Source organism: Galleria mellonella, unplaced genomic scaffold (assembly GCF_026898425.1).
Source record: "Galleria mellonella isolate WM207_F2 unplaced genomic scaffold, CSIRO_AGI_GalMel_v1 utg746, whole genome shotgun sequence".
NCBI classification, from domain to species: domain Eukaryota; kingdom Metazoa; phylum Arthropoda; class Insecta; order Lepidoptera; family Pyralidae; genus Galleria; species Galleria mellonella.
In genome coordinates, this window is record NW_026442148.1 from 2,190,243 (window position 1) to 2,217,554 (window position 27,312).

General features: G+C 34.2%; 2 protein-coding genes across 2 annotated transcripts; one reads left to right on the plus strand and one right to left on the minus strand.

The window, feature by feature from the left end:
• Positions 1-762: 762 nt before the first annotated feature.
• On the minus strand, positions 763-17,696 carry LOC113520130 (uncharacterized). The gene is made up of 9 exons (XM_052901135.1): positions 17,540-17,696; positions 13,402-13,507; positions 12,784-12,959; positions 11,751-12,608; positions 9,557-9,740; positions 9,041-9,189; positions 8,066-8,261; positions 7,591-7,615; positions 763-2,246 (listed from the first exon to the last, which is right to left on the minus strand). Exons 2-9 carry the CDS (start codon positions 13,497-13,499, stop codon positions 2,175-2,177), a joined length of 1,758 nt encoding a protein of 585 aa, XP_052757095.1. The 5' UTR covers positions 13,500-13,507; positions 17,540-17,696; the 3' UTR covers positions 763-2,174.
• A 563-nt stretch (positions 17,697-18,259) lies between these two features.
• On the plus strand, positions 18,260-25,714 carry LOC113513986 (LYR motif-containing protein 4B). Its single transcript, XM_026897970.3, has 3 exons — positions 18,260-18,432; positions 20,825-20,945; positions 22,274-25,714. Exons 1-3 carry the CDS (start codon positions 18,344-18,346, stop codon positions 22,328-22,330), a joined length of 267 nt encoding a protein of 88 aa, XP_026753771.2. The 5' UTR covers positions 18,260-18,343; the 3' UTR covers positions 22,331-25,714.
• The last annotated feature ends 1,598 nt before the right edge of the window (positions 25,715-27,312 follow it).

Genomic DNA, 27,312 nt, shown 5'->3' on the forward strand with positions numbered 1-27,312 from the left:
TTAGGTCATATTATAGATTAATCAAAATACTTATTTATACAGACAACATAAGGTCCATTTTGTTACTTATAAAACTTAACTTAGCGTTACGACCGATCATTTACTAACTTAATATAAGTTAGTAAATGAGCGGCGGTAGTCATTTACCATCAGGTGAGCCGCATGCTCGTTTGCTCCCTTGTGTTATAAAAAAAAAAGTGACTGTACACTTGTAAAAATCATTCAAATATTAAAAATCGTCAAGTTTGATTAACTTTGCATTCAGAAATTATATTCAAGTATTTTGCTCATCGACTTGTCAAATGCTAGATAAAAATGTTCGCATTGTACTAAATTTTATTACATAAACTGTATTGAATCACTACATAGTATAAAACAAAGTCGCTGTCGCTGTCTGTCCGTTCCTATGTATGCTTATATCTTTAAAACTACGCAACAGATTTTGAGTGATTCAAGAGGAAAGTTTATATGTATAATACATGCACAATATTGTAGAGAAACACTGATATATTTAGAGGTTTCTAATGTGATGTGATGTAATGTGTACCCGTGCGAAGCCGGGGCGGGTCGCTAGTATATATATATATATATATATATATATATATATATATATATATATATATATATATATATATATATATATATATATATATATATATATATATATATATATATATATATATATATATATATATATATATATATATATATATATATATATATATATATATATATATATATATATATATTTATAATTAAATATTTGATAAGAAATCGATTCAGATTATTGACAACTGGATTTGTTTCACTGTTACAGAGTTTAGCAGGACGGCAACGAATTACGTAGAATTGCATTTTTTTAATGTTTAATTTAAAATTAATTATTATTTTTTTCATTAATATATTAATTTTAGCATGAGTAATATGTATACCGATCCGATATCTATATATTGGGTTTCTCTACACATTGATGGCGGGAAAAAGGTCATCGCCCATTTCGATATCGTTCGGATATCTATTTTCGAATATGTTAAAAGTCTGTTATCCAATATTATTTTTTGGATAACAGACTTTTAACATATTCGTTATTGAACTAGTATTTAGATACTGTAACTGAAATATAGTAACTAAAATACATAGATATTGTAACTGAAATATATAGATATTGGATATTGTAACTGAAATATATAGGTATTGGATATTGTAACTAAAATATATAGATATTGGATAATGTAACTGAAATATATAGATATTGGAAGGGAAATATATAGATATTGTAACTGAAATATATAGGTATTGGATATTGTAACTAAAATATATAGATATTGGATAATGTAACTGAAATATATAGATATTGGAAGGGAAATATATAGATATTGTAACTGAAATATATAGGTATTGGATATTGTAACTAAAATATATAGATATTGGAAGGGAAATATATAGATATTGTAACTGAAATATATAGGTATTGGATGTAGTAACTAAAATATATAGATATTGGATATTGTAACTGAAATATATAGATATTGGATATTGTAACTGAAATATATAGATATTGCTATATATTGTCCAACCTTGATTATTTATATTATGTATGTATATGTTCTATTTTTGGTTTTTGGTGAGTGCATTGGCAAATTCAAAATATGTATTAGAAATAAATAAATAAAATACTAAATTGATTGAGTGAATTCATTCAACAACATTCAAGAATGAGAAAATACGATGGTCCAACTAAGACGCTACGGTATTTAAATATCATTATGGAAATTGAGCCATTCATCAGTTTCGCAGTATAATATAGTCGTGGATAATATCAGTACCGTTCTGATATCTATATATTGGGTTCTAATATCAAAGTGGGATAAAGGTAATCGCCCATTTCGATATCGACACGTCAGTCAGATATTTGTATATAGCGTATAGATATTGTAGGTATATTGGATAATCTCTATACCCAATAACGTTTATAGTATAAACGTTATTGGACCAATATATGTATATTTCTATATATTACCAACTCCTAGCATAATAGCTTTATCAATGGTAGAAAACCCATAAATATGACCTGTACACGACAAATGTTCCCACTTATAAATCCGACTGCAAGACAGCTGGCAACTCAGCTGACCATAATAAAAAAAAAATAAATAAATAAACTTAAGATATTTTCAACACTTGTTGGAAATCAACATTTGTAGATACCTGCATAGTAAAAACGACCGGTCCTGTTGAGATTTTATCTGGAAAGGGGCAAAAGAAAATAAAATAAAAAAAGATGGAAAAAATAAAGAAAAAAAAAAAAAATAAAGAAAAAAAAAAACAGAGGACAAACAGATATAAACGATAACACAACATATATATATATATATATATATATATATATATATATATATATATTTAAACAAACAAATGGACAGAGGACAAACAGATTTATAAACGATAACACATATTCCGTATATAGTTTGTATGTCATGCAAACTTCATGCGTCCATTCGTCTCGCAGATATATATATATATATATATATATATATATATATATATATATATATATATATATATATATATATATATATATATATATATTATATACATTTACAGAGTGTAGTAAAAAAATTCAAAAAATGAGATTCATACTCTCGATGCGCCTAAACAAATTAATTTGTACACAGTCACAAAAGGTATTTTTTGAAACGATTTCTAAAAATAATAAAGATTTTAAATATATTTATAGATATATACAATTATATATCGTCATCATCAATTATTGTGAATATTAATTGTTCCAAATTACAAACCTTTTTATATATTTATATAAAAAAAAAAACAAATTAAAGAGCAAATGCCAATGTAATGATATTATCCTATTTTTTAGAATAAATATTTTGAATAAAAACTTTAATTTTGAGCCAGTCTTTATTTTGTAACAGTTCTGGGTATTGTCCTTTTAAATTTTCGCATTCTAATTTTCTAATTTTCTGGGAGGTTTTTTATTTTGTATAAAAAACTTTCTTTGTTCTTCATAGATCTAAATCTATTTCATCTAAACCATTCTTCATTTAGATCTAAATCTATTTCATTTTATAAAATCTTCCATAAGTATTAGAAGATGAAAACATTAGTATGTCCCATGAACGTAGCTAATTGTTCCAGATCATTTTCAGACATACAGCTAAAACGTATTTTTAAAATTGTACCTTTCCAAAACTTTAAATATAACTCAAACTGCAAACAGTAAAGTTGACAAGAAATATTAACACGGGAAAAAAAAAAGACAACCCTACATTACAAAAAAAAACAAATTTGAAACATTAGTAGGTACATAAATTTGCAGCTTTTTTCGATCACCAATGTAATAAATTGCTCATATAAATATTAAATAATTAAAAAAAAATAAAAAAAAAATTGACAGAGGCTCGACCGTTACATGATTCGTTACATCCTACGTCCTACGTACGTTCACTTTTTTTATACTGGGATTACTTTAACTCGCTCTGCTTATAATTGGCCAAATAAAAAGATATAGCCGTATTCAAGGTAGATTTATTCGCTAAATGCCTGAGGGGGCTTGCGGGTTATAAATCCCATACCCAATTTTAATTCGTGCAATGTGTTTTTTTAGAGATCGCTTCATATAACCTATTGTACAAGTCTGTTGATACAATATAACGCCCTCGGTGCGAGAGGCCTACTGAACTCGGCGGGTTATGCAAAGAACATAAATTTAATGTATTTAAAATGATGGAGAACAGAATTCAATGATATTTTTTAATATATCCCCCCCCCATAAATAAAATTAGTATGAAAAATTAAAAAAATAAATTTTTTATTAAGAAATATAATCTAAATTCATATTTAGATTATATTTCTTAAAAAAAATGTCCGAATCTGTTCGAATTGTAATTACTTGAGTCAGACATTTCCTACGATGTGGTTTAATAAAAAAAGAACTGCGTTTTAAATTTTGTTATTGCTGTATGTGAATAGATAGAACCAGTTTAAAATTAATGATGGTTGGCAATAATTTACTGAATTATTTCCCCCCCCCCCCCTCATTATTTGTTGAATCTGATGATAAATTCACGATGTTTCAGTTTTTTGAAGGAAAATTAATCTAAAAGATACAAAATGGCGGATACGTGCCGACTCTACTATCTCGGAATTCTTATATGTCAGGGCCAATGTCAGGGGTAATGTGCTCCCGGAAGAGAATAGGCCACCCCTTCCTTTCCTCATGGTGTCGTAAGACGCGACTTAGGCGAGGGATGGGCAGCAGCGTCCCTCTTAAAACACCTCTAAAGCCTAACCGTGGTTGCCAATCCGCCCGCTAAGCGTGGCAACTGCTGGCAAAACATCCCTTATGGGAGAGCTCGACCGTAAGTCCTATTGCTTATCTACGAGTATTAATCAATCAGAAATAATGTAAAATGACCAATATTTTTTTTTTTAATTTAACAGATAATTACGTAGCTGCCATACTTTTTTTATGAACTCTCTACGGACGCAATAAGTAAAATGACCAATATTTTATATAACCCAAGATTTATATATATATATATATATATATATATATATATTATATAATTTAAAAGTAAAAAAAATACTGCAAATTAATTTGTACACAGTCACTTTAGATATATACTTTTTATTATCGTCATCATCAATTAACTCTCTTTAAAATTTTTATTATGACAAGAAATATTAATACAAAAAAAAAAAATAATTGTAATAAAATAAATATTAAAATAAAAAAAAATAAAAAAAAATAATATGCTCTTTTTTTTAAATTTAAGCTCCTTTAATAATTTAAAATATGCCTTTAATAATTTAAAATATGATTAATTGAAATTTAATAAAAAATTAAGATTGAAAAAATTAATATAAAATAAAATAATACATTTAAAATATAAAGACTTAGAAAGAGATAGATGAAGCAAGTACCTCAATCCATTTAAAATAGTAAGCCGCCACTAAACTAATACCTGTAACGTTACAAAAGCCACTTATTGATTGCAAATATCGTTAGATTACATAGATAGAGTCGGAGTATCTCCATACAGGGGGGAAAGGGATTGTTAGTAATGGAGATTGAGAATTCCATTGCTAGCAATATACCCAACCAGGCCGACTTCTTCGCGGTTCTCCCTGAAAACTATCATGGTTAATTCCTGATGAATTCATCATGATGTGCTAACTGGCCTGTTTTCATTCTCATCTATCACCCTTCACTGGTGCTCTGCCAGCGTATCCCGTTAGCGCAGGCGGGGTTACCATACCATTTTCATCCATATAAAAAAAAAGTACCTCCATACAAATGCTTCCTCAAAAACAGGTCATATTGTTTATCCACGTGTGCGTAAATAGGGTTACCAGTATATACAGTTATTACTGAACAAGTGGGAGAATATTAGAAGGTGGCAATCCAAAATAAAAACAATACAAAGTTCTGATAAATTTACAGGGTACAGAGGAATAACACCTGAGTCCTCAGGAATGGCAACGCATGGGGGGTATCATGGATGAAACAGTATACTCTGTTATGTCCATGGTACTGCTCATGTCTATAGGCGACGGTTACCACTTTCCATCAGGTGAGCTGTTAGCTTGTTTGCCATTCTGAGTTGTATATATATATATATATATATATATATATATATATATATATATATATATATATATATATATATATATATATATATATATATGATGATGTTATTAAATATTGGTTGCGATGCTTGGCAGGCGGATTGGAATCGCAGTTTGACTTTGGAGATGTTTAAAAAGGAACGCTACTGCCCATCCCTCGCCGTCTATTAATCGCCTCTTACAACACCCGCGGGAAAAGGAGTGCCCTTTTTTGACAGGGACCACACAGTACGGGATATTTATAAATTTATAAACAGTTATATTAATTGCAAACAGTTATTTATGCAGTTCTTCATAATTAACTATGAATCGTTATATCGTCCGTTCCGAATAGTTATTTTTAACAATTTATTCTTATATGGCACTCAAACTTCGGCATAGGTAATATGTAATATGGATACCGATACGATATCTATATATTGGGTTCCTCTACACATTGATGACGGGGAAAAACGTCATCGCCCATTTCGATATCGCCCATATCGGTCGGATATCTATTTTCGAATATATTAAACGTCTGTTATCCAATATTATGTTTTGGATTACAGACGTTTAACATATTCGTTATTGAACCAGTAAATAGATATTGCAACTGAAATATATAGATATTGCTACATTTTGCCCATCACTACTCAACCCTGAAATAAAAGCTAGTTGCTACATCTATCTAAACTTGTACCTGTGAAAAAGCGCTCGCAAAAACATAGTAAGATAAATAACTATTTAAATTGTAACACGTTATTTTAACTGCTCCGACAGTTATTTTTGTAAGCCTTCACAATTTATTCTTATCATTCACAGTAATATATTAGAATTTATTTGTTTTTTAATTGCTTAACAGATTTTGATGTTCGTCCCTAGTTTTGACGTCTATTAACTAAATTACATGAACATAAATTCACATCTGCGATGAAACTGCACGCAAAAACGTCGTAGGACAAAAAATATATCGATTACAAGCCGTTAAATTAGCTACTAAATTAACTGTTACTAACTGTTATTTTTGTAATTTTTCACAACTTAATTCACATTTGATCTTGGTATCTATTCATAGCTGCTACATCTATTTATTATCATTCACGTCTATGATGAAAACGGATGCAAAATCATATACACTAACACTTTTTAATTAAGAAAATAACAATAAAAAATAACCGTTATATCACAACTAAATTATAAACCGTTATTTTAACTAACCCGTTATAGTTATTTTTGCAACCCTTCATAATTTACTCTTATCTAAATATCACTCAAATTTGAAATAAATATCACACAATTTTTAATCCGTTCCTTATCAGCACCGCTAGATTATTTTAAGCAACATCATCAATTTATGGCTTATGACAGTACCAATATATATATATATATATATATATATATATATATATATATATATATATATATATATATATATATATATATATATATATATATATATATATATATATATATATATATATATATATATATATATATATATATATATACAGGGTGTAATCGTTACAATACTTTTAAAGGAGAGTTCTACAAGTGGAACTGAACATATTTTCCAAAGAAGTACTTCAATTTTTTTTTTTTGGGTAAATTATATTCACTGTCATAATACTTCGTTAAAAAGATGCTAATGAATTTAATAACACCCTGTATATATCATATTAAACTATATATAATACTATATTTGTTAATGTTATAAACCATTTAGCCGTCCAATAGCAACATTGTACATACAGTTACGCATTCCCAAACCCGCATCAAGCGAATTACACCCTTTCCCTGCTAGACATAAAGTTCAATTTGTCATTAGTTATACTTATAATAAATAATAACAATACTATATTACAATATAGCAATATAATATATATACAACAGTTATTTTGATATATGGCCGATTCTGTTGTGTTTTTTTGGTGGCACTTTCGGCCTTAAGCGATCTCTTCTTACCTGTGTGAGGCGGATTCTTTCGCATCTGTAAGACAGAATTTTGTAATTAATAAAATTCACGATTGCAATCTCTGATGGGGTAGTCAGGGGCATTTGTCGACTGCTGCCGTTATGGTGAACATTCAACATGATTATATTTCTTCGAGTAAATTAGACTACTAATGTTAAAACGGGAAGTAAGAAGTTTTTCTTTTCTATTAACGCAACCATTTTACACAGGTGAAATTGGTACGCTGATAAAAAAATAAGTAGACTTGTATACAATCACCGTTATAAAAAAAATAATTAAGTGTAAAATAACAGCATTATTAGAAAATAATCACTACTGTGTAAAATCACAATGTTAACAAAAATCACATGTTAAAATCACAGTGTTAACAAAAATCACTAGTTTAAAATCACAGCGTTAATAAAAAAATAACTACATTAACGATAACGAGTTAAAAGTAGCGGCTACTTTGAATGCGGGCGGTACCTGTCGGCGAGGCGCGGCGACAGCAGCTGGCGCTGCAGCGCGCGCAGCGCGGCGGGCGGCACGCGGTGCACGGTGTGGCGCAGCTGCGGCGCGCAGCCCGCGCAGCCCGCGCACGCCGCGCCGCGCGCCGCCGCGTACGAGAACCCGGCGTCGTCGCGCGCCACCAGCCGCGGCCGCGCGCGCAGTGCGCACATGCCTGCACATGCCACCGCCGGCGGGGCCACGTCACGGTACACTGCTCCACCCGTCACACCCTACGACTCGGCTGTCATCCCTCCGTACCCAGTAAACTCACGCCATATCCCACCCTTCAAACCGAAACACAGCCATGCAAACACAACTGCTTCACGGTTGAAACACGAATGCGACAGAGGTACCCAAGCAATTCGACTTTTGTACAATACACATAGATTAGCGGTGCGGACGTCTGCACCACATCGACCGAAGCGACAGCCGCCCGGACCCGAGCACCAAGTGTTCGAAATAGAAAAGTCACGCACCGCATCCCTGATGCGTCAAGCTGGTTCTCTTACCAACTCCCGGTGCAGGAAAGGCTAAAACTGGCCATCCGCGGCACCCTAACAGCCACCCCTTGAGGACATTATTAAGTGCACCTCAAGGATCGATTCTTGGCTTATTCGCACAAGAAACCTATTCGAGAAAAATCGATAATGTAACATATCTGTCACGCTTGTCTCCCATTAGAGTAGGCAGAAACAATGTAACACCAAATGCTTCGATTCAAACAAACCTCTCTCGCTTCTTTCACATTCATCAATCTTTTCATACACGCTCGCCGGTTACGGGTACTTTTAATCTGGCCCTTCTTCAGCACGTCGCCTATTTGGTCGACATACGTCCGTCTAGAGCGGCCCCTACCGACATCTCCATTATTCTTGCTCGATCATGTAGGCATGACCGGCAGAAATCGATAATGTAAACTAGAACTACATATAAGGGTCACGGTACACTTACCGGTAATATAAATATCCTCCAAATGGAAATAGTTGGTCCGGAGCGCGGCCTCGTAGAGCGGCGGCGCGGCGTCGGCCGAGAATACGTAGCCGGTGCCGGACAGGTAGCGCGGGTACACGCGGCCGCCGTACATGTACCGGGGGCTGTACCTGCCGGGGGACAATTAAAGGCTAGACACACACTCGACGTACCGTCGGTTACCGATTCGAACGCAACAAAACACCGGTACATCAATGGTGAGAGTTAAAATAATTTTCTTTCCCGTAAACCTAATTTCACAATGAACAGAAAAAAATGAAGATTTAAAAGAGCTTGTATACAAGTCTATTTGAATAAGCGACAATAATTTTAAGACGTTTTAAACAAGAACCACACGCGCACACGCACACACACGCACGCACGCACGCACGCACTCGCACGCACACGCACACTCGCACGTACACGCACACACTCACGCACACTCACAACACGTATGCACACCCATGCCCTTAAAAAGTAAAAAATGCCGAAACTTACCACTTATTATTAGAGTCCAGTACAGGTCTAGCACCACATATGAGATCCCCAATTAGCAGATGCTCCTTCTCCTTATACCCTTTGGACACCTTCTCATCATACTCCTTGGACCGATTCTTTAAATTCAGTACCAAGTTTGGCACATTTATGTACATGTCGTCGTCCGTCTTCAGAATGTAGCGGACTAAAAAAAAAAATATTATAGCCTGTGGTAATTGATGTTCCCGCCAAATTTGATGTCATTAAATCTAGTAGTAATAGTATTATTTTTTTAAAAATTGGCAAAGGCAAAGAAATTGAACCATACAGCCTGGTCTTCAGTTAAATCTAGTTAATTAAGTGAAAATTTTTTTTTATACCTACTCTATAGGAATTTGCATGCTTATTCTTTTAATGTATAAATATTGAGAAAACTTATATAAACATAGTAATAGTTAAAATAAGTTCGTATCTCGTTTTAGGTTTTATAAATACGATTTTGATGGTGTAACGGTTTACCACAATGATTCATTATATGAAACGTGATTTATTATATATTTAAAATAGATACATAGATTATGTAGTATAAAGTGGACACTTTATATAATGAGTCATTCGGGCAAAGACGCGGGACACAACTTGTATATAAGCTACATACATATACTTATTTATGAAAAAAAAAAACATAAAAAAACGAATCAGTCGTCTATGATATTTTATTTTATTTTATTTATTTATTTATTTATTCTTTATTGCACAATAAAATTTTGTACAAGTGGTGAGCTTAATGCCATATGGCATTCTCTACCAGCTAACCATTGGGTGAGAACAGAAAGCGTATGAAGGGCAGGTGTGGTAAAAAATATATGACAATTATAGTAACACATTAAGGCAATACACAATATAAATATAATATACACATAAGAAATGCACATGTAATACATAAACATTACTTTTAATATATATGGATAAACTAATACATATGAAATATATATACATAAATTAAAACAACGATAAGCATTATGAGATATAATAACTATTGAGTGACCTGTAACTAGAGCTGGTTTTGTTGACTCAACAAATAATTAAAAAGTCTTCTTTTAAAAATATCCTTACTTGACGCTCTGCGTAGATCTACAGGGATTTCATTCCAAAGGCTGATAGCGGTGACAGTAAAAGAATTGGACATAAATCCGGAATGGTGTGACGGGGTGATAAGGAGGAGATTATGAGATGGTACATATATCTGATGGTATTAGTTATTGTTTAAAAAAATTAAGATTGTGATCCAAAAAAAAAACGACTCCAAACGTGGCAAAATCAGTTAATTTGATTTCAAAATTAACCCTTCTTTGCATAACGGTGTAAATTTCCATCATAACATTGAATGCCCAAAAATTGTTTAAAAGAACAAGATCACTTCAAGTTGATCGTGTCTGGATACCTTTATAATGTCCATTGTAGAAAAAAAAAACATAGCTGTCAAATTTATTTTTTAACCATTTTTTCTCTAATTTTGAACATGAATTATATTACCTTGATTTATTTCACCAAAAAAAAAAAAAAATATACAAAAAAGAGTTAAAGTACTAAAGTACTAGTAGATAGATTTTGATAAAAAAATCTATGGGGATCGAATTGAAAGTATGTGTTTTCAGATACAAAAAAGAATTTTTAAAATCGGTTCATAACTGACGGAGTTATGTAACAAATATTAAGTTAGTTGAAAATATGGCTCCATTGTCAACTTAGAAGATACGTCTACACTAATATTATAAAGAGGAAAGATTTATATTTTTGTGTGTATGTATGTTTGTAATGAATAAACTCAAAAACTACTTTGCCGATTTCAAAAATTCTTTCACCATTAGAAAGCTACATTCACCCTGAATAACATAGGCTGTTTATTGCTAGAAAACATTAGGGATCCTTACTAAAACTTTAGTAACGTAACTCAAGGTGTAAAAAAATGCTATAAAATATGTTTGGTCGCGTGCGCTGCGGAAACTATTGGTGATAGAACAAAAGTATGTTCTACAATATTGAAGAAAATATCAATGACTACAAAAAACTTGGCGATACTATATGTCCAACTATTATCGTTATGTCACAATATCCACTTTTTAAAATGTCGTAAAAATGTCCACCTGTGCGAAGCCCTGACGGGCCGCTAGTACAAGATATATAGCAGTTTTATATAAAAAAAGATGCTTACCACTTTCATTGCATTTGTTTGTAATCCACTTTAGCATCATAATAGACTTCAAAGTTAAGTTATTGTATGAATCAATAAATCCCTCTTGTATTATATCACCGTATTTCTCAACTTCCTCCTCTATCTTACTCTGTACCGTGGTATCGTTGTCGTGAGCTGGCAACCCCAATAGAAAAACAAGCCTGAAGTCCACCTCGGTGTTGCCAGTTTCCGCTCTCTCCTCGTTTTTGGGGAAATTCGGTTTGAGCATTTTCAATATTTTCTCCAAATCTGGCGTGTCGTCGTAACCGTTCGGCGGTATCCTCATGATGTTTGTGTCGTCAGCGTAATAGTCAACATCATTTTCAGTCACATCACCCAATTCTTTGTTCATATCGAACTCTGTTAATATATCATCATCGAACCTCTTCTCCGCATCATCGTAGCGTTTCTCCTCAGGTACATCATCAGTCTTTATATTCTCTAAATTGTTTTGGAGCGCCTTAGCCAATTCTGGTAATAACCGGCTAAAACTGGATATGTCACGTTTCTCCCTACTAACGTTCGCCGTGCCGTTGTCCGTCTCCGTGTACAGATCGTAACTATAATTGTAGTGTTTATATTTATTTCTGACTGCGTTGAATATTTTCGACATTTTAATATAATTCTCCTGGCTTCCCCACGTCTCCCTGATGGCGATACGCCGGTCAAAGTTGACAGTGGACGAACTAACTACAATGAGTAGGAACAAATTGTTCTTTTTGTGTCTCGTCGACTTTGGACAGATGTCTTTCGGCTCGTGGATTGTGGTGACGTTGTTTGGTTGCACGTATATTTTCGTGTCGCGATTTGTGTGCACCGACCAGCCGGCGACTAAGCCTACAATATGACAAAAAAAATTAACGCATGGGGGCTATCATGGGCGAAACAGTATACTCTGTTATGTCCATGGTACTGCTCATGTCTATATGCGACGGTTACCACTTTCAATCAGGTGGGCCGTCAGCTTGTTCGCCATTCTAAGTTGCATAAAAAAAAACTATAAAAAACTTACTTTTCGGGATCTGGTCGTTAGCCCTATTGTATACAGGTATATACATGAGCACGCAGAACAGTATCATGGTGGAACAGAAGAGGAAGCATTTAGCGAGCACCGTCACCGTCGAGCGGCGCCCCCTCTCTTCTGTTCTCTCCTCTGCGATGTACGGCGCGTACCGGCGCTTGTCGTGTCTGGAAAGTGATTATTTATTTACTAAAATTTATTGAGCAACTAGCTAATACTCGAGACTGGGGGGAAAGGGATTGTTAACAATGGAATTTGACAGTCTCATTGTTTTTTTTTTAACGGGTGATAATGGTATGGTAACCCCGTCTGCGCTATCGGTATACACTGGCGGGGCACCAGTGATAGATGACTGATGAGGATGAAAGCAGGTCAGTTAGCCCATCCTGATGAATTCTACTAGAATTAGCCACGATGGATTCCAGGAGGAACCATGCGTGGAGGTCGACCTGACAGGGTATATTGCTAGTAATGGGGCTATTTGACCCTATTACTAACAATCCCTTTCCCCCCCAGCCTCAAAAAACTATATATATAGTGTGTATTGCCGACCTAGACGTTATTTTTTTTAATATTTCTCCTGTTAAGACCACCATAACTGGCCCTTACCTGTATGACAATATTGGACTGTCGTCGCTGTCGCGCCCTGACGAATAGAACCGTTCCTCGTCGTCCCAGCTGTGTCTACCGCCATCTTGGTGTGCCATGTATTTGGCTGGAACCAAACAAAATAATATTTCCTTATTAATATATTTTTTTCCTTCCTTTCCCGTGCGTGTCGTCTGAGGCAACAAAGAGAACTTCACGATCGAGGGACGGGCAGTAATGTCCCTCTTAGAACGTCACCAAAAGACTAACGGCGGCTGCCGGGGGGAGAAGGGATTGTTAATAATGGGAATTACTGGCCCCATCGTTAGCAATATACCCACCCTCTAAGGCCGACCTCCGCGCGGTTCCCCCTGGAATCCATCATGGTTATTTTTTTATGAATTCATCACGATGGTCCAACTGACCTACTTGATCCTCGCCTATCATCCCTCACTGGTGCCCCACTAGTGCATACCGATAGCGCTGGCGGTGTTATCATTCCATCAACCGTTTAAAAAAATTGAGGTTGCCAGCCCGCCTGCCAAGCGTGGCAACTAATGGCAAATGCCCTTTTATGGAAAAAGCCTATGTTCAGCGGTGGACAATTAACGGATGATATAATAACATGAAGAAGTACTATTCAGTTTTAATATGTATATATATATATATATATATATATATATATATATATATATATATATATATATATATATATATATATATATATGCCCCCCCATAAGGTCTACCTCCACGTTGTCTCCCATAGAAAACATCGTGCTGAATTCCTGGTGTATTCATCACGATGGGCTAACTGACCTGCCTTTTCATTCTCACCACAAAAAAACTGACAGACTGGCTTTCAGACATTCCCTATGAGGCTGGCATAGTCACTAAGGTGTACTAAATCCTCAACAAAAATATGAATAAAAAAAAATATATTTCTATCTATCCGTGCGAAGCCAGGGCGGTTAGCTAGTATCATTTAATCAATTAACATCAATCAAGTCATGCACTTGGCCTTGCACCAGCCGATGCATTACTACAAACGTAGGTAGATTACATACCACCTTGGCCATAAATAGCTCGCTCATTTTACACAATTTGTTAACTGCCACTCGATTGTTTAACTATGACAGTTTCTTTTACTGAACTAATTAACTTCAATTAACATTCTTATTTAAATGTTTCCAGATAATAAAAATGAGTCGACTTAAGTGCCTTTTTAAAGGACAAAATTCATAACATAACTATACTTTTTGTTATAATGATTTTTTTTTTATGGGTGAAAATGGTATGGTAACCCCGCCCGCGCTAACGGGATACGCTGGCGGAGCACCAGTGAAGGGTGATAGATGAGAATGAAAACAGGCCAGTCAGCCCAACATGATGAATTCATCAGGAATTTGTTGAAGTTTTAATACTGGCTGTTGACAGTGAGGTTTTTTAGAACAAAGTATTATTTTTAAGTCTGTTCTATGTCAGATTTTTATAAGACATGTCTCGTATTTTTTTTTTACTAAACTTATTTTATATCTCAAATACATATATGTTTTATTACCGCATCCTGCTATTTACAACAGAATTAACCATGATAGATTCCAGGGAGAACCGCGGGGAGGTCGACCTGGTTGGGTATATCGCTAGCAAAGGGATTCTCAGTCGCCATTGCTAACAATCCCTTTCCCCCCTTGTTGTACTGTTGTATTGGCCGTTAACTGAACATAACCCATAAGGAAGGTTTTGCTAGTAGTTGCCATGTTTATCAAGCGAGTTGGTAACAGTATTTATGCTTTTGGTGATGTTTTAATAGAGACGCTACTGCCTCTCCCTTAGTCGCCTTTTACGATACCCTCGAAAAAGGTAGTGGTGGCATATTCTGCCGGGACCACACCGGGATTCACTTTCATCCTGACCCGTCATCTTTCACTGGTGCCCCAATAGCATATTCAGATAATGGAGACAGAGTTACTATTCCATCTTCACCCATTAAAAAAAAGGTTGAAGGTTTAAAGTTTATCATAATTGCATACCAGAGGGAGACTTTGTACAAAAGTCGATTGCTTGGGTACCTCTGTCCCATTCGTGTTTCAACCGTGAAGCAGTTGTGTTTGCATGGCTGTGTTTCGGTTTTAAGGGTGGGATATGGCGTGAATTTACAGGGTACAGAGGAATAACACCTGAGTCTTCAGGAATGGCAACGCATGGGGGGTATCATGGACGAAACAGTATACTCTGTTATGTTTATGGTACTGCTCATGTCTATAGGCGACGGTTACCACTTTCCATCAGGTGGGCCGTTAGCTTGTTTGCCATTCTAAGTTGTATAAAAAAAAATACACTTTATGGTTAAAATTTTATTGTGTACTAGCTCTGCCCCACCTTCACACAGGTGTGCTAATGAAAAATATAAGACATTGTTTAGCCTACATATTTTACTTTTTTACATATAAAATTTTTAAAACTAATCCTTTTATACAAATCTAGTCCTAACTAAAACAAGACCAAAAAGAATAAGTCAAATAGGTGCATAGGTTCTGAAGTAATATGTAAGATATTTCAACAATTAATTTTTATTTATATGATTTTTTTATAATAATTTATATATACTTGAATATTATTTGAAGAAAAAATAAAAAATATTCTGTAGGTTATGTTTAGTCAGAGATTTTTTTTTCTGTTTTTTTTTAATCCTATATTTTTGCCTTTGGGAGAGACCAAAGACATGATTAGCCTATACAGCAAGCATTTCATTTCATATCATTCATTCAATAAATGTTAAGTTAATAAGGTAATAACATGCAGGATCAGGTGGTCTACCATGAAATGAAATTCTGAATTTTCAGGTCCAATTTCGTGTTTTTGTTCGTACCGAAATCGAGCCAGTAAATGGAGCTTAACATTTCATTCATCATAAATCCTATCCTAATAGTTCAGAGGAACGATATTTTAACATTTTTAATAATTTTAAACAGCATGTATTATGTAATTTTAACATCAAATTTCTGTTTCGTTCGTCCCCGAAATTTCGAAAATCATTTCATGGTAGACCTACTGAGCCAACCAATACAAAAATTCTGAATTCATATTTCACATTACCTTATTAGTTCAGTACTAGATAGTTAATAATAGAAATTTGATAAAATAAAATCCATAAATTTTATTCACAATTCTTTTTCATGTACAAGATAGAGAAGCACTCCTCTACGCCTTCATGCATATTTTGTGCATAAATTTCATGACAAATAAATTTATATTCCAACCTAACTCAGGAACTAAATTATGATTATTAAAATCATAACAGATTTAATTAAAATAAAGAAAAAAACTATAAATTAATGTAAGTTTTCTGGAATAAAAAGTAGTAACTGTTTCCTATAAACATGTTTGATTTTTTTGGTTCTGTTTATGCTAAAGGAAAAGGCAAAGGGCCCTGCCCATACAACTCATGTATAATGTAATTATTATATTTTCTTCAGTTTAAATATCTTGAATTGTTAAAATGATATATCCATAAACAGCAGAAAAGGTCCTTGAGTATTTAAAAGTTCTTGAAGCAGTTACACTTTGGTAAATTGATACATGACATTAATTTGTATGTAGTACATGTACAGACATGTCTAGTTAGTTTTATTACATGATAAATACATATAGATCTGTCTATAAAAAATTTATGCCAACTTTTTAAGCTGTTTGTCAACAAAAGAAAAGAAAATTATTCTTATTTAAAAAAAAATCCAACTAGACACTAGATTCTAACTTCACTGAAATAAGGGTTATAAATTTAGTACAATTTAGAAGTGTGTCAATGAATGTATTATGATTAAAAGTTGCAAAACGTAATGTGGAAAATTATACAATTTAAAAATTACTCGGTCACTAGTTTGTTTACAAAAGACCCGTGATTAGCATTAATTATTATGTTACGTATCGCACAATTCCGGTTTGATATACTTACACAATAAGTATAAACCAAATAAACACTCGCGCCTTTTTTCATTTAAAAACAGAAAATGTCAATTTTTTTATTAAAATAAAGGAGTAATTGAAAACTCTCCCATTCTAAGGTCGTTGCTTTTAAAAAGTAAAATATTTTTTTTTTTATAATAAAGTAACCAAAATAATGTCGTGTCAATATTTACTTTATTCCAATAATACTTACTGTAGATGTTTTGTCGATGTAAATATTATGAATCACTGATAATAACTGATCTCAACACACAACTTTAATTGCAATTCATTAGCTTAAAATTATTATATAGAATTAAATTGACAGAGAAATGATATGAGATCTAAAGTTCAATAGATGGTTGCAGCCATTTTGGTGTTGCCATTATTATAATCCTATTCTACCCAGTTTCAACTTTCAGTAAATTAAAGTTTTTAAGTCGCTGTCTGATGTCAAAAATTTCTATACCACCTTCATCGCGTCCAGACAAATGCTTCTACTAAACTTTTGTTTGATGTTGTTACAATACTTACACAATAGGTTAACCAAAACATGATTGTGACATAAAACTAATGAAGATAGATTCAAAATCTTCATGAGGAAATTAAAAATAATAAATCAATTTTGTATGAATTTATACTACGAATTAAATTTTAAAAAAATCGAGGAGTCCCTCACGCTATGGATTTTTTTATAGTCAACAACACTCTAATAATACGTTTCTAATTACGCATTTTGTGTTTATCAAAATTGTATATTTCAGAAGTTCTGAAATAAAGGAAATATTATAAATTTAATAAATACTAAAATTTTAAATCTTCCAATTTATAAAAAGCATCAATAATTATTTCAATAAAATAGCATTCACAAAGCTATTGATATTTATATTTCAAATTGACACTTTTGTCATTTAACATATGACATTGGACGTTTACGTGAAATGAAACTATCTCTATTTACAAAAAGAATTTGTTGTGTCTATATCTGTTTAAAATTCTTTGTGAAATAAATATAAAAATGAGTTCTGGTGTCACTAAATCACAAATCTTATCTCTATACAAGCAATTGATGAGAGAATCGCAGAAATTCCCTAATTACAACTTCAGGTAATATTTTTACTGTATCATAAAATTACATAACCTAAAAGCACTCAAAAAGTAAAAATAATTCTAATTATACTTAATATTGCGCAACATTAAAAAAAAACCGTATTGAACATTTTCCGTTTATCTGTGGCATTAATAGAAACAACAGAATACCATTTCTTCTAAATTAATAATTTATTTATAACCTCCATGTATTAAAATGTTTCAAGGTTTCTCGGTTACGACTATTTGAAGGCGACTGTCATCAGGGAAACCCCCAGCTAGTCTATACTAATGTTATAATAAGAAAAGATATGAAAAACAAAGAAACATTTTAAAATCTCAATCAATTTAAATTTTTTTTTCATATGTACAAAGCTACATTGTGAGGGACCAACATAGTTTATATATTGTTTTCCAAAATTCTATCTACCCGAGTGAAGTTGGGCCGGATCGCTAATAAGTAATTCCTTGTAATTCTATTTAAATGTGTCACACACAAAACATATGTATGTTAATTTTATCCAATGATAATGGCGCGGTGGCGACTTTAATGTCGATCTTTTATCAAGTCGTTCAACTTGTTTGAAATTAAGTAATAAATTTATTTAGATTATTTGACCTACATAATCTATTTTTAGAACCTACTAGAGCTACTGGGGATTCTGCCACTTGCTTGGATAAAAATTTTTTTTAATTGTGAAATTAAGATGAAAATGATAATATCTAATTTAAAATAATGGTGGCACTGAGTTTAAAAAAAATGTATTGGCAGATTGTTAAGTATTTTCTTGGGTCCCCCCACTTGGATTTCAATTTAATATTTAAAGACGAGTACTTAATGTGAATACTTTAAAGAATGACTCAAGACAAAAGCAAAGTGTGAGACAGAGATTGTTTATGAAATGCATGAACGTTTGTAAATGATCCTTTCTGATGGAAAGTGGTAACCGTCGCCTATAGACATGAGCAGTACCGTGGACATAACAGAGTATACAGTTTCGCCCATAATACCCCCGTTGCCATTCCTGAGGACTCGGGTGTTATTCCTCTGTACCCTGTAAATTCATGCCATATCCCACCCTTCAATCCGAAACACAATCATGCAAACAAAACTGCTTCACGGTTGAAACACGAATGAGACAGAGGTACCCAAGCAAACAACTTTTGTACAAAGTCTCCCTCTGGTGAATTATAATTTACGCCACAGATCATTAAAAATAATTTGGCATGATGTAAAAGTAAAATTAAATTTAAAATATTTGTTTCCAAAATATCCCAGGATGACCCAGATTGCATGCGAAAAACTGTTTAAAGTAATTGAATGTAAAGTTAGTACTGTGTTCAAAACAAAAACTTTTAGATGAGCCTACTGACCTGTTTCTATCTTCACCTATCAGATTGTCTAAAACTAAATATATATTTAAAAAAGAACTTAATTTTTTTTTTATTAATAAACAAAAAATTGGCATATAATTTTTTTTATTAATAAACAAAAAATTTTCATACCTAATAGGTACGTAGCGGAAACATTTAATGCCTGAATGTGACAGAAAGTGACCTCTGACTACCCCTCATCTAATGGTATCTGTTATTTATTTATTTATTTAGAATATAATATCAAATGGAGACAAATGTAATGGACACACACAATGCATTTTATTAATATTTCTTTTTATTATTATTTTTAATAAGGAATTTCGCGACTGACTCTTGGCCACAACAGAATATCAGTGTTTAGCTCTTTTGAGGGCGAAGCAATAAACTGAGTTGTGACCATTTTGTGTTACTATGGTACACGCATGAAGGGAATAAAAGGAAATTGTTATTTTATATATTTTGCTTTTTTTTTTGTTTTTCATTCTTTTATCTCTTTTACTGTGTATTATGTGTATGTTTGTATTGTAATTTGTGTGCTGTAAGTAATGTAAATAAATTATCTATCTATCTATCTATCATCCCTCAGTGCTCCACTAGTGAATATTGATAATCTTTGGAGGGACACTATTTCATTTTCACCCAATAAAAATAAATCCCTCACTTGTCTAGTGAGAGAAAGAGGGAGACTTTGTACAAAAGTCGATTGCTTAGGTACCTCTGTCCCATTCATGTTTCAACCGTGAAGCAGTTGTGTTTGCATGGCTATGTAAAAAATAATTAAATTGTATGTCTAATATTTATCATTGTAATATAAGAAGAATAACACCTGAGTCCTCAAGAATGGCAACGCATGGGGGGTATCATGGGTGAAACAGTATACTCTGTTATATCCATGGCACTGCTCATGTCTATAGGCGACGGTTACCACTTTCCATCAGGTGGGCCGTCAGCTTGTTTGCCATTCTAAGTTGTATATATAAAAAAAAGAGTAATTGATCATTCTAATGTTAATTATTAATATTTTGATTTCCAGATCCTACGCATTAAGGAGAGTGAGGGACGCCTTCAAAGAAGCAAAGAATGTAACGGATCCCAAACTAGCTGTAAAGGAATTTAATTATGCTAAAGAGAATTTAGATATAATTAAACGCCAGGTAATTTTTGTTAATCTTTACATAGTTTTTAGGTACTGCTCATGTCTAAAGGTGACGGTTACCACTTTCCATCAGGTGAGCCGTCAGCTTGTTTGCCATTCTAAGTTGCATATTAAAAAAAAATTAGATGATTCAAATAGACAGTCAGCATGTCTTGTGTCAGCCGTTAACTGCCCACTGCTGAACATAGCCTCCCCCATAAGGGGGGTTTTGCCAGTAGTTGCGACTGTTAGCAGGTGGCTTGGCAAGTGCAAACTTTTTCATGATGGTTCAAGAGAGACGCTGCTGCCCATCGCTCCACCATGAGTTCCCTTAATGGCCTCTTACGACACCCACGGGAAAGGAAGGGGTGGCCTATTCTATCCTGGGACCTACATGGCTATCAGCTTGTTTAATGTTTTATTTATCATAAAAAAATAACTTGCATGTGTCAAACTTGATGTTAGCAATATTAGAGAGAGAGGGGTCTAACTGTCCCATTGCTAGCAATACACCATATCAAGTCGACTTCCACATGATTTCCCTGGAAACCATTGTGGTTAATTCTGAAATAAATCTGAATGGAAAGGTAACCCTGTCTGCCGGCCCTGTCTATCGGTATACGCTGGCGGGGCACCAGTGATGGATGACAGGTGAGAATGAAAAGGCTTGTCAGTTAGCCCATCGTGATGGACACACCTGGAATTCAGTACGATGGTTTCCAAGGAGAACCACGCGAAGGTCGACCTGACAGGGTACATTGCTAGCAATGGGATTGGTAGTCCGTATTACTAACAATCTCTTCCCCCCAAATGGGTATGTTGCTAGCAATGGGGCTACTAGTCCCCATTACTAAAAACCCTTCTCCCCCATGTGAATGGTGATAGGGGAGGATGGAATCGAGTCTATTAGTCTTTAATATGGCTAATTAACTAGAATAGTTCCCAAGAAGATGGATATCGCTAGCAGTGGGGCTAATAGTACCCTTTAATAACAATCTCCACCCCCATATGGTGATGGTGTAATAATAATATTGGTTTTTTTTTATACAACGGATGGAAAATGGTAACCGTCGCCTATAGACATGAGCAGTACCATGGACATAACAGAGTATACTGTTTCGCCCATGATACTCCCCCTGCATTGCCATTCCTGAGGACTCAAGTGTTATTCCTCTGTACCCTGTAAATTCACACCATATCCCACCCTTCAAACCGAAACACAGCCATGCAAACAACTGCTTTACGGTAGAAACACCAATGGGATTGAGGTGACCAAGCAAACGACTTTTGTACAAAGTCTCCCTCAGGTGTTGTAGGTGGAAAATGCAATTTATTGGTGTTTTGCAGGTGCTTATTGGAGAGATGTACCGAACAGAGAAGTTGGTCATAGAGAATGTACGATAAAGATGATAGAATTTGACAGCGTATGGACCAAGAACAATGAAATTAGCAGTTTTTTTTTTTTAATTTACCGATACCGTGTCAGTCATCGGTACCGTTGTCAAAAAGTTTTTAAAAATTATATCAAAACAATATTAGTTAGACGTTATCTTTAAATCAGTTAAAATATAATAAAATAGAATGTTCTAGAAGATAGAGGAAAGTACCCGAAAGATGTATATGGCAGACATAAGGAACCAGGCTGTTACTTTGTGATCTATAGACAGGGACAGCTTTAGTGTACTTGGTGCATCTAAGCAAAGCCCGAAACCATAAAAAGGTCACCTTTGAAAGTGTTAAAGATGGCCGGCTTATCTATTTGTTTTTGTTGCGTTCTTTTAATAATCCTGTAGCACCTCTTACATCTCAGCGTCCCGGGGGACGGCCCGACCACGCTCCCCATAAAGTCGGCCCTGTTTACAAGCCGCCATGTTAATTTTATACTGACGTCCTGTAACCTGTAGCGTTTCCACAATTTTAATGTAATAGCAACCATTTTAACTCCTGTAACTGTGTGTGTAATGTCATGAGCGGTTGTGACGCGTGTGCGAGTGTGGCTCATAATTAAGGATCACGAATTGATCCCGAAACTAGTCGAGCTTTCTCGATCTGCTCACACGTAAGTTAAACCGGTAGTTATTACATTAAAATATAATGAGTTTATGAAACTTTTAACAGTAAAATTTTCACAATTAAGACGTTTACGTTATACATTGTAACAATGTCCGGATATATGTTCGTTACATACATCCATACATCTGTATATTTTACGCCAAAAAGCGACTTCAATGCGCGTGAAGCGTGAACACACAACGGTAAACGATATGAAGTTTCTTAGAATATCAGCCTTTAACTGTCCACTGCTGAACAAAAGCCTCCCCCTTGGGGAGTTTTGCCAGTAGTTGCCACGCTTGGCAGGCTGATTGGCAACCGCAGTTAGGCTTTGGTGATGTTTTAAGAGGGACGCTGCTGCCCATCTTTCTATCATTACGTTCCTCTAGTCTTACGACACCCACAGGAAAGGAAGGGATGGCCTATTCTATGCCAGTACCTCACGAATACTATGCCTGTTTGAAAACTTTAACAGCAATGACACTTTCCAGGCAGGGTCTGGTCCCTTAACCCCTCGAGCGTTTATGTGTCATACAGCGGTACCGTACAAAAATATGGTACCGCACGCTAATGCAACACCGTCTGTGGCTTAACTTGAATTTGCAGCGTCGTTTTCATTAAATTTATGTAGGTAATAAACCAATTTATCTATAATCTCTAATCGAAAATTGCTAATTTAAAAAATCGGTGACGCAGTGGGTGTAGCGAGCTAGCCTAAAGCCGATCGCTCTACAAGTTAATATAGACGCATATGTACTTCCAAATGTCTACGAAACTTCACTCGTATCCTGAGGTTGGTACCAGACAGTTCTGATTTTTAAACACACATGCCTGACTGATTTGGCTTTTAACAGGAGCAGTAGCGGACAGTCAGCACACCGCAATAGTTTATATTATTGAAGCCACGGTAGTGTCGACTCTACCCGTATTTATTCTTGTGTTGATCTCGATTGAGTGCATAGATTCTTTAAAATTTGAATTCTAGTTCTGTCAGGAAGTGTATTCGTTAATTTCTTTTTTTTTTTTTGTTTATATATATAATTTAGCCAAAGAGTTGTGGCACGTTGAATGGGTAATACGATGTTGCAAAATATATGATTGTTGTAGCATGATAGCATAGCATGATAGCATAGATTGTTTTAATTCAAAAGTAAATTTAAAATTTAATAAGAATTTATTGTTTTTTTTTTATTAAAAATATTATTCCTTATTTTTAATTTTACTCAATTGAACCGCAAATAATTGTCTGTCGTTTATCTGTAAACTAGATTGGAAAAAGATAGATTGAAGTGATCGTTCATACCTTTGAACTGACCTATTCGTATGGCGTATTCATTACAATTTCAATAGTAGATAAAAACTATACTAAATATGCTATATTCATCCGGCTCGAAGGACTATGGTCCTTCGAGCCGGATCGATGAATGAAGGAGTGTAGTCCTTCGAGCCGGATGAATAGACAACAACTATCAAAAATTATCCGCTAGATGCGTTGTTAAGTTTTCAATATAATAAGTGATCAATCCCGGGACATTTCAATAGTAAAAAAAAAACATAGTAAATTACACAATATAGTGATAATAAAATTAGATATATTTTTTTTATACAACTTAGAATGGCAAACAAGCTGACGGCCCACCTGATGGAAAGTGGTAACCGTCGCCTATAGACATGAGCAGTACCGTGGACATAACAGAGTGTACTGTTTCGCCCATGATACCCCCCATGCGTTGCCATTCCTGAGAACTCAGGTGTTATTCCTCCGTACCCAGTAAATTCACGCCATATCCCATTCTTCAAACCGAAACACAGCTATGCAAACACAACTGCTTCACGATAGAAACACGAATGTGACAGAGGTGGCCAAGCGAGCCACTTTTGTACAAAGTCTCCCTCATAAATTTTAAATTAATATTTCATATCAAATACTATGTAAAATTAGAAATTATATGAAGTAATATTTTGTATTCGTTCAATATCCACACTTGGTTTCGAGTTTACAAATGAATAACTCTTGCAATAGATAAAAACTATTTGTAATAAAAAATTGTTATAAATTTAATGACAAAATTGATTCTTTTAATATATTTTTGTGTTTTATTGTAAAAATTTTGTTATGATATTATTGTATTATTTTTAATACGCAATCGGGAGTTAACGCGATTAACATTATATATATATATATATATATATATATATATAATTGTTTATAATTACTCTCAATCCAAAGGTTGCCTGGAAGAGATCGCTCTTAGCGATAAGGCCGCCCATTGTTTCCTCACTGTGATTATTTCTTGTAATTGTTTGTATCTATAATAAGTTTACCATTGTTCACAAATAGTTGCAACCGAATGGCTTTGTTGCAGTCGCATTTATTATTGGATCACGCTGTGTGCACATGTTGTGGCAAGTTTACCTGATCCAATACATTAATGTACTTGTTTGTAAAGTTTGTATTTGTAAACTTCTGTTATGTGCGCCTAATAAATAAAATAAAAATAAAAAAAAAAATTGTAATCTTTTGGAAGAAAGTGTATCTATCTATCTATGTATGTATTATTTACTTTACCAAAGTTTTTTTTATCGCTTTAAATCCCGATTGTGTATTAAAAATATAAATAAGATGTCACCCGCATCGTTCAACGACGGAATACCGTGACAATTTGTTGTAAATTATTGTGTTTGTAAATGTAAGCTTCTATCCAATTAGCGTAAATAAATATGTGATATGTTTAACATGTATTTTATTTTATTTTTTTTTTTATACCATAATAGGCAAACGTGTATGCGTCTCACCTGATGGTAAGTGACTACCGCCGCCTATGATCACCCACAGTACCAGAGGCATTGCAGGTGTGCTGCCGGCCTTTTAGAAAGGATTATGCTCTTTTCTTGAAGGTTATGTTGTCGCATCGATTCGGAAATACTGCTGCTGGAAGTTGATTCCAAAGAGTGGTTGTGCGTGGAAGAAAGTGCCTTGAAAAACGCACGGTGGAGGACCGCCACTCGTCCAGTTGGTTGGGATGAAATTTTAGTTTGTGGCGGGTTGCATCTCTAGTACAGGTTGTCAAGTGCATTTGTTTTTTTAGTGGAATGTTCATTAATGGTATAAAAACCATGGTATAACAACGAACCAAATGCCTATGCATAATTCTATACATATATGGTAATAAAATTGTAGAGGTCGAATGTCTGTACATAGAAGAAAAAACGCTAAAAACCGAGTCACGGGGATGTTAGATGTGAAATAGGACATATCCAAGATTTTTTTCAAATTTTTGTTTTCTGCCTGTTTGAACGGGCTATTCTCCGAAACTGTTAGACCGATTTAAATAAAATTTTGCATGGTGGTACCTTACATCCCCGGTCAACATTTTAGATACTTTTACTCACGGAAAATTAAAGAGTTCCCGTGGGATAGTTAAAAAACTATAGTAACTTATACAGCTTAGTACATAACTTACTCAAGTAAGGTCATTTCGACCTGAGGCAAAGAGTGAGAACGACACGTCATTTGTTAATTTTGGTACAGTATTCCCGGACTTAATAAATAGGTAGGTACGTACATCGATACCTACTAAACAGGAATAACAGAATTGGGGGGAAAGGGACAGCTAATAATGAGGTCTAATATCCCCATTGCTAGTAATATACTCTCTCAGATCAACCTCCACGCGGTTCCCCCTGGAAACCATCATGGTTAATTCTTGTCGAATTCATCATGGCGAGCCAACTGACCTGCATTCATTCTCACCTATCATCTTCTACTGGTGCCTCGTCGGTGTATACCGACAACGCGAGCGGGGTTTCCATTCCATTTTCACCCATTAAAAATAAAAAAAGAATGGGAATAAATACCACGCGGACAAAGTCGTGAGGCGATAGGTAGTATCAAATATAATTTAGATGCTAATTGTAAAATAAATTTACAACTGCATCGCAGAAAAATTTTTAGTTTAAATAGATAGATGAGGATGGAAGAGCTTCTGCCAAAAATGTTTTTCATACATTTAACAAAACGAAACCATAACGCGTTGTAAAGTTGTTAGTAACGCCATCTAGTGGCGCATTATTGTATTAGTTGATTATGAATAGATAGGTTTTTTTTAATGGGTGATAATGAAATGGTAACCCCGCTTACGCTATCGGTATACACCGGCGGGGCACCAGTGAGGAATGATTGGTGAGGATGAAGCAGGTCAGTGAGCCCATCGTGACGAATTCAACGATAAATTAGCCACGATAGTTTCCAGAGGGAACCGCGTGGTGGTCGACCTGATAGGGTATATTGATAGCAATACTAACTACCCTATTACTAACAATCTCTTCCCCCC

What these genes read in the sequence shown, in the direction of transcription:
- LOC113520130 (XM_052901135.1), bottom strand. Translation starts at nt 13,499, where the DNA reads ATGGCACACCAAGATGGCGGTAGACACAGCTGGGACGACGAGGAACGG. An exon ending in TCGCCGCGCCTCGCCGACAG is followed by an intron (nt 7,616 to 8,065) that starts GTACCGCCCGCA and finishes TCTGTCTTACAG; the next exon opens with ATGCGAAAGAATCCGCCTCA. An exon ending in AAAGAATCCGCCTCACACAG is followed by an intron (nt 2,247 to 7,590) that starts GTAAGAAGAGAT and finishes GCCCCTTTCCAG; the next exon opens with ATAAAATCTCAACAGGACCG.
- LOC113513986 (XM_026897970.3), top strand. Translation starts at nt 18,344, where the DNA reads ATGAGTTCTGGTGTCACTAAATCACAAATCTTATCTCTATACAAGCAA. An exon ending in TTCCCTAATTACAACTTCAG is followed by an intron (nt 18,433 to 20,824) that starts GTAATATTTTTA and finishes TTTGATTTCCAG; the next exon opens with ATCCTACGCATTAAGGAGAG. An exon ending in TAGATATAATTAAACGCCAG is followed by an intron (nt 20,946 to 22,273) that starts GTAATTTTTGTT and finishes GGTGTTTTGCAG; the next exon opens with GTGCTTATTGGAGAGATGTA.